We start from the raw sequence: 11,315 nt of genomic DNA on the forward strand, positions 1-11,315 counted from the left end.
TTCAGCGATTTTAGATCTTACAACAAAGTGTTGGATGGGTTTTGAATGTATTCATTTGCCAGATGAGAGGAGGGAATTTGGATTCTCTCTTCAATGTGTAGAAATCAGTTTTCCATCACCATCAAGTAAATACGGTTTTTTTTTTGTTGTTATTGTTGTTGCTATTTCTCCAAAGTACATTTGAAAATCTTAGTCAAGATTTATGTGATTATAAGGGAGTGGGCTTATTTTTTGGCCTTTTATTCTGTTCTTTGGCCTCCATGTCTGTATAATGTTGACTCTAAGTTTACTCTATAGACAGTCTTTATTATGTGGAGGTATCTTGGTTTATATATGAGGAAAAATGTGATGTTTTGATTCATGAACATAGTGGTAGTGACCAATTCACAGAAGTTAACATGTGCATGATATTGAACTTTACCATAGATTCATTATCTACCCAGAGAGGAAGAATATGCTATTTGGACTTTACAAGAAATGTTCTGACTACTTGTAACTTCTCATCAAATTCGTACCAGTTAAACCCATTAGGTACAAACTCAGGGTCATTGATGTGCTTCCACATCACATTAAAGACAGAGATCAATTAAACAACCATTGCAACCATGAACTCACAGCAAATGAAGTTAACTGCAATGGACATGAGCAAGATTGGCCCTGTGAGCAGTGGGCATGGAATGAGGGGGCCTCACTGGACCTTACCACTTAATACTGAACAATTGGTTACTGAGTGATTGTGGGAGAGGTAGGATCTTTGTCTTCAGTTGTGGAACCACTACTGAGCTTGCCAGACTCCAAAGGATATCACACAGTTGGTCTTGGTTAAACTCGGGAAGTTGACACACAAAATGAATGGGCAACAGAGAAGTTTAGTAGGGGTATTAGAAGGGGTGGAGGTGAAAGTGGTCACTATGCACAATGTATATAATGTAATTGTACATGTAAAATTGCAAAAATACAAATTTAATTAATAAAATCATAAATTTTTTTAGAAAGGAATTCAGGCTTACTTTGGAAGAGTTTGAACAATACTGAGCTCACACTTTTCTACTTTTCTCTCTGTTGTCAGTTTCTTTGTAGGTTGTGGTTTCTGCATTGTCTATAATCAGTTCTTTCTATTTTGTCTGTGTCACCATGTCTGCTTGATGTCCTGTGAGTCTCTCACAAAGGGCTTTTGCTTTGCCATTAACTGAATAGTGAAATCTTTAGGAGTTTTATAAGAGATTTAAGTCACCAACTACATCTAAAATTTACTGACTCCATCTGAACATTGAATGACCCAAAAAAACAAACAGTACCACAAATGCACTTTCATAATTAATATCTGCTTTCTAATTTCAGCATTGATGGTGGATTATTTTCAAGGCCATTATCTACTTATTTCCTGTTTTTAGCAAATGATTATCATAACACACATACAGACACATACATTGTTCTCTGGTTCAGGGCTTCAAGAGAGCCTATCTGAAGATCAAAGCTATGTGTCAGGTTAGAATACAAAAGCTGTTGACATAGGCAATCTATGGCAAGTAAGGTTGGTTGTTTCATAGTTTTCTTAAACACTGGTTAAACAAACAAACTGTGGTCACAGGAGGGTATCAACCTTGAAACTTAAGTGACTTCAAGATGTATTATTAACTCTGGCTTTGGGGTCCAGAAAAAGTTCCAGTTTCTTTGAATTTAAGAATTTTTTCACTGTAGTCTTACTCTATAAAACTAGTCTTCCACTCAAGAATTGGACAACTTGACAGGTAAGTCACAAAGAAACTGTCACCAAAAAATGTACTATGATCCTGAGGAGACGGGTTTGGAGGGAAACATGAAAAATAAAATTACATTAATTAATTTGAGATCCATTTTTTTATCTGAACCTTTTCCTAAGAGAAGATCAGAAGATCTGAAGAAGTGGATAAGACAAGATGGAAGCAGGATACAGGAGAGTAGGAGAGGGAGAATATGTAAACAACACATTATACATATGTATGAAACTGTCAAGAATAATGACAAAAAAGAGCAAAGCTATCATGCAAAAACAAAAGACAGTAAATGCCAGTAACAAACTGGAAAAAGAGGAATATTTACATGCTTCGGGTTGTCACTTAAATTCATTCAGTTGCTATGAAAACCAGCTTGGAATTTCATTAAAATATTGAAAGTAGGACTAGAATTTGAACTAAATATAGCACCCCTGGTGCTCACCTAATGAATTCTAAGTCAACACACCAGAAAGCTAGTTACACATCCATTTTTATCACTGCAGTATTCACAAAAGAGAAGAAATGAAACATGCCTAAATGCCCATCAACTGACAAATGGATAAAGAAAACATGGCAACCCATGGTAGAGCTGGAGGGGTTGGAGGAGCCAGAGTGTTTGAGGACACCAGGATAACATGGCCCCTAAAATCAACTAAGCAAGGCTCAGTGTCTCACAGAGCCTGAAACAGCAATCAGAGACTGCATGGGTCTATGTGTGCTAAGTCCTCTATGGATATGTTGTGAGTGTTTAGCTTGGCATTTTTGTGAAACTTCCAACATTGAGAATAGAAATGTTTCTGATTCCTTTGCCAGCTGTTGGGACCCTTTTGATCCTACTGGGTTTCCTCATCCAGAACTGAAATGAGGTTTGTGCCTAGTCTTATTTCATCTTGTTATGCTGTATTCAGTTGATATCTTTGGAAGCCTGCAGAAGGAGAGGCTTGAATCACCTCTACTAAATGAACCAGGCTCTGCTGACTCCCCATGGGAGGGAGACTTTACCTTGTTTGAGGAGGGAAACGGGGGTTTGGGGGGGGGAGGTTGGATGTGCAGGAGGAGGGAAGAGATGGGGATATGTGGTTGGTATATAAAATGAATAAAAAAAAATCCTTAATAAAAATGAAATAAATAAATAAATTTATTTAAGATGATGTAAAGGCTATGTAGAGAGAAATCATAAAATACTTCACATTAGGACTTTGCTTTTAAAAGTAATGATTTCAAAGCCATGTCAATAATATCGTGCCAATGAGTTCTTCATACAGTGGTATATAAGTGACAATCTTTTCCATATTAAGAGAATTGCGGAATGGACATATGGTGAAAACTGAAGTTCCCAAAGCTTGCAAGAAGAGTTTCAGAAAATCATTTGAATAAAGTAACTTATTTTTTATTGTGGTGGTTTATTTCTGCTGATGTTTATTGTAATTGAGTGAAGTACTTTGCTCTCAATAGAAAAGAAATTGAAATTTGTAATGTTGATGGGAACATAGTAATTTAAAATAATAGAAAGTTACATGAAAGTAAGACAAACCAGAATATGTACAAAGATTAGGGGAGAACCCTGGCTGATGGTGCTGGATGTTCCCCCATGTCATTAGGTGAGAAGAAAGGAAGCACTGGTCAGCAAAAGTCCACAGTAAGATGTAAGGGACTAACTTTGATTGGTGGGGAAAATACTCTCCATCCCAATAAACAGATATTTATTTCCCTTGCACACAATTCACATTGACCCTTAGTCAGTTCTCCAACATGAGCACTTTATTTTCTTGCAAATCCACCCCGAATCCTCATATTTAGTGTCCAGTCCCTGACACTGCAAAAGATATGTTGTTGTAGCTCCCATTCACTGTCTATTTCTATGTTGAATCTGTCTACTGCTGTGACAAGCCTCAAACACCAGTATTCCAAGGACCACAAGGACCAAGCCTGCCATCCCCATTCTGAGCAGATTCTCCACTGTGTGATGATCCTGTGTCTCTGAGTCTGAGGTTGTGGAGAAAGAATAAAGGGAAGAAGAAAATCACCTGAGGAAGATCAGATATCAAAACCCTCAGAAAAACTGTATGAGTGAAAATTCCTACTCACCTGTCTTTGATTTGGACATGTTTTGTGATACAGTGATGTTCTCATCAGTTACTAGGTACAGAAGAAAAGGTACACAATTAATGAAATACTTACAAGAGCAGAGTGTCTTCTCTGAAGTCATCACTCATATTCCCTGTAATTTTCCTGTCTTATAATTGCATATTAGGCTAATCACAAAACTCCAGAGGGACCCAGTATCAATCCTTTCCCTAGTTGCCATGATTCCTTCTGGATTCTTCACACACATCGAGCTGTTTGAGTTCATGCTTCAGACTAAGACACTTGAGCATGAAGTTTATATCAAGAACTAAGTATTGGTGTAGAAAATCACCTCCCATTTTCAATTCAGAATTAAGGAAGCCTTTCTGTGCTTTCTGTTCAGCCTGGAGCATGGAAATATGCAACCAAATCATGAAGGAGGAATTGTTTGTGAAGTCCATACCGAGTCTTTGTGTTCACTACCTCTTACTCATATAGCCATGCAATGTGACTGACTCCTATCTCTCCTAGACATTTTACCTACTGGTCACCCAGCAGGAGGGCACATTGTAGAGGATTAAATGCAAGAAATCCAAACTTCAACTGTGTTCCCTACTCTGAAGATAAAATGCATGAACTGAAAGGAAAGAGCCAGAATGACTTGCCCTGGCCCTGATGCATACCCGCACACAATGTCACCATCACAGTGTCAGATAAGGCATGACAATTTCAAAAGTGGTTTCTGGAGAATTTTTCTGTATGAGAAAGACACAGATAAGGTCAGAACTAAAAGAAACTTAACATCTAGGCCAGGGATTTCCAATTTCCTATTGCAGAAACTGAGAATCCTAAAGGAGAGGGGCTTTTACATGTGTCTGTCCAACTCAGAAGAGAATCCGTCTACCCCACATTTAGATTGAGTCCCTGGATCAATCCTGCAACAGAGTTCTAGTATAGACCTCTATGGTCAGACTCCAGAGGGTGAAGGGAGGGTTTAACCCGTTGTGGGTGATACCATCCTTGAGATGTTGATCCTGGGTTCTATATAAAAGCAGGCTGAGCAAGCCATGAAGAGCAAACTAGTGAGCAGCACCCATCAAGTGTTTCTGGCTCAAAACCTGTTTTCAGGGTCCTGACCTGTTTAAGTTCCAGTCCTGACTTCCTTTAAGGATTAACAGTGCTGTGAAATTGTAAGCCAAATAAACATTTCCCTCCACAACTTGCTTTTGGATTGCGGTATTTCATTTCAACACTAGAAACCCTAACTAAGTAAATTCACTCTTCTAGTCTTTCTCTGTCAGTGTCATGGGCTCTTCCTTCTGAGCAATAGATGCCAAGAGCTGCCTTCAGCCATCATGACTGGAACCATCCTCAGGGCAGCAGAGTTACTGATAAAGGGTTCTCATGTCAAACACAGTTGAGCAAACAAGATTTCCTCACCTGAGACAATTATCTCCAGAGGGTTACTGGCCACTGACCAGATATGTGGTCTACTTTTGAAGTATCCATAATATCTAATGGGCCCCCTCTTTTTGGATGTCACAGGGATCTCAGGAAACAGAGTCTGGGACTGTTTAGTGTGTATGTACTGTGCCTTGAGAGACCTGGAGAAATTCTGATCTTCCCCAGTTACAATGAACCAATCATATCTTTTTGATGAGACACATTGGAGTTAAACAGGGCTGGGCCACACTGACAGAGTAGGTTTACCATGGAGGACCTTTAGTAAAAAGAGGACACAGCCTGTTAAATGATACATTGGCACCAGCAGTTGGACTGTAGGTAAAAGCATTTGGAAGATATATTTCCTGAGGGAAAATTTAGAGGACTTGATGTACATTATCTCACAAAAAACGTGGTAGAAATCAGGAAAGTTATCCATGCAGTGTGTCTGCTCAACTGATGGAATAAATACCTGTTTTCTATCAAGAGACCTGGGAGTAGATGTTGTTAATAACCAGGGAACCAATCTGTAGCTCTAAACCTCACCTGAATACCCCAGAATGTTTATCTTAGACTCTGTCTTCCTAGACTTTGTCATTAGCTCTCAATTAATGAACCTCATTCCTAGGGAAGATGTCACATACACTTTATAGCCTGCTGATATCTACGTTATCTTGGTCAGAGACCACACCAGATTATAGGCCCGTTAGATATAGAACCCATCTTCATGGTCACTATTGAGTTGAGTTTTGATGCAATAAGACCTAGTTGTTCACTGGATTTTCTATTACACCAGGAATCATTTTGTCCAAATTTGTATTGTGTTTAAATTTGCTACAATCAACCACCTGGTGCCATACTTTTTAGAAGTGTGAACCAGCAACAACTATGTCAGTGTGATCTAAATTTTCCTTGTTATTGCATGTGGGTCATACTCTGCCAGCAGCAGAGCTTTCAGGGACCAACACACAGAAAATGTGAGGACTGTGACCCTTAGTGTTCACTCACCTGTCACCACCAGCTCCAGGGAGTCACTGGGCTGTGTCCACCCAGGAGAATTGTAACAGTAACAGTGATATAGTCCTGCATTATACTCTGTCATGTATGGGATGGAAAACTTGGCCTTGTGATCAGGCACTGGTGCAGTTAATCTGCCCCAGGGTGCCTGGCTTCCTTCTTTATAGAGGAAATATATTTCTGTTTCAATAGTTCCCTCACACAAGATTGTCACAGGATTCCCTGAGGTGATCACAGAGCCTGGCTCAGCCCAGATGGTGGGTTTCTGGAGGGTCCCTGAAAAGAGGAAAGTGAGAGGGATGTGGGACTTTATACAGTTGCACAGTGGATATGATACTTGGACTTGACCCTTGAATAACAGGATGCATGGAGCCCTCTGAAGACCCTTCTCTCTTTCTTTCAACTCACTCTCCCAAGTTCCCTTCTCAGAACACCCCTCAGTACTTTCTGTATCTTGACTCCCATAATTTGTATGCTGGCCCATATGTGGGCTGGGGAAGCTGTCCTTCCATGTACTTATCACACATTAGAGTCACTTGGGGAAACCTGTTTCAGGTTCAATATCATTCAATAGAGAGCCTGGGGCTTCCTCACCTGAGACTAGAATCTCCAGGTTGTCACTCCCTTCTGACCACACTTGAGGCTTGCTTGCATGATAACCATAGCATCTGAAACTCCATCTTTCACTGAGAGTGATGGGACCCACTTGGAATCTGGCTGAAGATAGCCCATAATATACATATTGTGAATCCATGGAGCTGTAGAACTGCTCATCCTTAATTAAAACAAAACCATAATATCTCTGATTTGAGGTACATGAGAGGGTCACAGATCCTCCTAAGGTTACAACAGGGTTTGGCCGTGCAGACAGGGTGGGTTTGTTGTAGACACCTAGGAGAGATTCATATGGACTATTAAATGAGTTCACGCAGTCTGGATTGTCCCCTAGACCTGAGCGATGAGTGGGGACACATTCAGAGAAGACTTTTCTAAAGGGTCACATCTGGGGATTCATATGATTCCTGAGTCTCCACTTACCTGTCACCACCAGCTCCAGGGCGTCACTGTGCTGTGTCCACCCAGGAGAATTGTAACAGTAACAGTGATATAGTCCTGCATTATACTCTGTCATGTATGGGATGGAAAACTTGGCCTTGTGATCAGGCACTGGTGCAGTTAATCTGCCCCAGGGTGCTTGGCTTCCTTCTTTATAGAGGAAATATATTTGTGTTTCGATAGTTCCCTCACACAAGATTGTCACAGGATTCCCTGAGGTGATCACAGAGCCTGGCTCAGCCCAGATGGTGGGTTTCTGGCGGGTCCCTGAAAAGAGGTAAGTGAGAGGGATGTGGGACTTTAAACAGTTGTACAGTGAATGTGAAACTCAGACATGACCCTTGAATAACAGAAGGACACAAGGAACCATCTGAAGATCCATATCGTTGCTGACCCTCCCATGTTCTATTATCACAACACCTTTCATTGGTTTCTGATCTTGACTCCCAGAGTCTGCATCTGTATCTGTGGGCTAATACACCTGTCCTTTCCTGTACTCACCACAGGGACACATAGCGCTCTCTGAAGACCTGTCTCTCTCCTTATCCTCCCAAGTTCCCTTTTCAGAACACCCCTCAGTACTTTCTGTATCTTGATCCCCATAATCTGCAGCTGTATATGTGGGTTCAGGATCCTGTCCATCCCTGTACTTACAACACATTAGGGTCTCCTGGGGAAATCTGTTTCAGGTTCAATGCCATTCAATAGAGAGGATGTGGCTTCCTCACCTGAGACTAGAAGCTCCAGGATGTCACTCCCTTCTGACCACACTTGAGGCTTGCTTGTGTGATAGCCATAGCATCTGAAACTCCATCTTTCACTGAGAGTGATGGGACCCACTTGGAATCTGGCTGGAGACAGCCCATGATATACAATAGTGAGTCCATGGAGCTGGAGAACTGCTTGTCCTTAATTAAAATGAACCTGTTGTATCCCTGATTTGAGGTACATGAGAGGGTCACAGATCCTCCTAAGAGTACAACAGGGTTTGGCCATGCAGACAGGGTAGGTTTGTAGTAGACACCTAGAAGAGATACATATGGAATTTTAAGTGAGTTCACACAGTCTGGATTGTTCCCCAGACCTGAGTAATGAGTGGGGATACATTCACAGAAGACTTTTCTTAAGGAGTCACATCTGGGGATTCATATGATTACTGAGTACCTACTCACCTGTCACCACCAGCTCCAGGGAGTCACTGTGCTGTGTCCACCCAGCAGAGTTATAACAGTAACAGCGATATTGCCCTGTATTATATGCTGTCATGGATGGGATGATAAACTTGGCCCTGTGATCAGGCACTGGTGCAGTCAATCTCTCCCAGGGTACTGGGCTTCCTTCTTTATACAGGAAATATATTTGAGTTTCCATAGTTCCCTCACACCAGATTGTCACAGGATTCCCTGAGGTGATCACAGAGCCTGGCTCAGCCCAGATGAGGGTTTCTGAGGGTTCCTGAAAATAAGTAGGTGGGAGGCATGTGGGATTTTACCAGTTGCACGGTGAATATGAAACTTGTAGTTCACACTTGTATAACAGAAGGACACATGGGATCATGTGAACATCCATCTCTCTGCTGACTCTGCCAGGCTCCCTTCTCAGAACACCCCTCAGAGCTTTCTATATATTGACTCCCATAATCTGCATGTTGTATTGTGGACTCAGGAACATGTCCTTCCCTGTGTTCATCACACATTAGGGTCTTCTTTGGAAATCTGTTTCAGGTTCAGTGTCTTTCGATAGAGAGGATGAGACTTCCTCACCTGAGACTAGAAGCTCCAGGATGTCACTGCCTTCTGACCACACTTGAGGCTTGCTTGCATGATAACCATAGCATCTGAAACTCCATCTTTCACTGAGAGTGATGGGACCCACTTGGAATCTGGCTGAAGACTGGCCATCATATACATATTGTGAGTCCATGGAGCTGTAGAACTGCTCATCCTTAATTAAAACAAAACCATCGTATCTCTTATTTGAGATACATGAAAGGGTCACAGATCCTCCTAAGGTTACAACAGGGTTTGGCCATGCAGACAGGGTGGGTTTGTTGTAGACACCTAGGAGAGATTCATATGGAATAATAAAAGGGTTCACACAAGCTGGATTGTCCCATAGACCTGAGTAGTGAGTGGGGATACATTCAGAGCAAACTTTTCTAAAGGGTCACATCTGGGGATTCATATGATTCCTGAGTATCCACTCACCTGTCACCACCAGCTCCAGGATGTCACTGTGTTCTGATGTACCAGCAGGGCTTTTATAATAACACTGATATTGGCCTGCATCATGACTTTTAATGGATGAGATAAAGATCTTGTCCTTTTTGTCAGTGTCTTCATGAGCTGTTGGTACCTGGGAATGTGGGTTACCTTCTTTATAGAAATGGTATTCCTGGGCATCTAAGGGCCCTTCACAAAGTAGAGTTACCTGCTTCCCAATGGTTACCACATTACTTGGCACAGCTCTGAGTGTGGGTTTTGAGAGGCCCTCTGAAAACAAAACAAAACAAAACAAAAGCAAAACAAAAAAAAAACAAAGCAAAGCAAACAAACAAAAATAACAACAAAAAATAGGAGCTAGGTCAGAGGACATCCTGCTTAATTCCAAGCTCTCAATCTCAGGAACTTCTATGCAACACCACTAACAGCCCACACCAGCTCTTATCCATCTCTTTTTTTCAGAGGTAGCCTTTGATCCCCACTGAGAATGTACACTTTAGAAAACCTGGGAGGACACTCACCTGCCAGCACTTGGTTCCTGGGGCCAGGAATCAGTCCTGCAAAAGAGTTACCTGTGAGTGTATGTACTTGAAGCCTGAGCAGGACCTCCACTTCCAGATGTCTTCTGAGCTACTGAGACACCCTTGATGGATTACTGCTCAACTGTGAGGTAGACCACTTCTTAGAACAGAATTCTCTCTCCACAACTTCATTTCTCACCAAGACAAAGCAGAACTATGAGGGTGGAGATCATAGCATCTTCCAGTTGCCAAAAGTTTGCAGATGGTTCGTCCTCTTGCCAAAAGAACAGACACAAAGTATATTGCCTGTGCAGTATGATACCTCCTTGTCAAGAATATGTTATACAGGCAGTCCTTGCAAAAACAGGAACTGCTCTTTCTAAGCAAGTGGCTTTTGTTTTCCCACTGCAGTAAAGGGTGGGGCTGTAAAGCATGTGGTCTCTGTTTCTGGGGGTTTCTTTGGTTTTGGTTTTGGTTTCTGACAGGAAGCCTCCTGAAACTCTGGCAGGTCTCAATCTCCTCCCCAGTCAGCTTCCTGAGAGATTGGTTTACAAACCCATAACTGATTTTGGTATCTTCTTGCAGAGCATCTCCCATATACCATCTACATTTGCTTGGATGGTCCTCTTCACCAAAGACCAGGACTTAACAAGAAATAATCCTGGCATCTTTCTGAACCAACACCTTCAGCTGAGGGGGCTCAGAGCTAATCTTTTCCTGTCAGAGTTTCTGCTTGGTTCTCTATCATTTCAGCCAAATGACACTCAAAATGCTGTATGTTCTTTTATTAGGACCAGCTTCCTACCCAGCCCTAGATATGCTTTGAGTAATTGGTGGGAAATTTTCTTGGGGATACATGAATACTGAATGGCTATTTCCCAAGAAGGTACATCAATGACAGAGACAAAGACATGATTTTATCCAAATCAAGTGGGTGAAACAATGAGTTTTATAAGTGTTCCTTGAGGGATATGAGCAAACATTTTCAAATTTGTTTTTCTTTTTTTTTTGAGACAGGGTCTCACTGTTTACCTCTGGATGTTCTTGAACTCACTCTGTAGAAAAGATGGACCTTGGACTTATGAAACCTGAAGGAAGGTTCATTTCCCACAAGCTAACCCGGTTTGACACTGGAGGGTTAGCATCTAGCCTTGATCTGCCTTCTGTGATTGTTACCCCTGTCTCCATACCTTCTGTTTAAAGTTTTATCTGAGAGTTTTCCTACAGATCAA

General features: G+C 41.5%; 2 protein-coding genes across 2 annotated transcripts; both read right to left on the bottom strand.

Moving 5' to 3' along the window:
• Positions 1-1,129: 1,129 nt before the first annotated feature.
• On the bottom strand, positions 1,130-7,982 carry LOC131902787 (leukocyte immunoglobulin-like receptor subfamily A member 6). The gene is made up of 6 exons (XM_059253757.1): positions 7,923-7,982; positions 7,323-7,638; positions 6,879-7,175; positions 6,276-6,560; positions 3,846-3,896; positions 1,130-1,203 (listed from the first exon to the last, which is right to left on the bottom strand). The coding sequence occupies exons 1-6, from the start codon at positions 7,980-7,982 to the stop codon at positions 1,130-1,132; spliced, it is 1,083 nt and encodes a 360-aa protein (XP_059109740.1).
• A 92-nt stretch (positions 7,983-8,074) lies between these two features.
• On the bottom strand, positions 8,075-9,851 carry LOC131902796 (leukocyte immunoglobulin-like receptor subfamily A member 6; the record flags this gene model as incomplete). The annotated part of the gene is made up of 3 exons (XM_059253762.1): positions 8,075-8,364; positions 9,104-9,400; positions 9,548-9,851. Coding segments are annotated over 3 exons (891 nt in total), but the record flags the coding sequence as incomplete, so codon positions are not given.
• Between the last annotated feature and the right edge of the window lie 1,464 nt (positions 9,852-11,315).

Source organism: Peromyscus eremicus, chromosome 1 (assembly GCF_949786415.1).
Source record: "Peromyscus eremicus chromosome 1, PerEre_H2_v1, whole genome shotgun sequence".
In the NCBI taxonomy this organism is placed as follows: Eukaryota; Metazoa; Chordata; class Mammalia; order Rodentia; family Cricetidae; genus Peromyscus; species Peromyscus eremicus.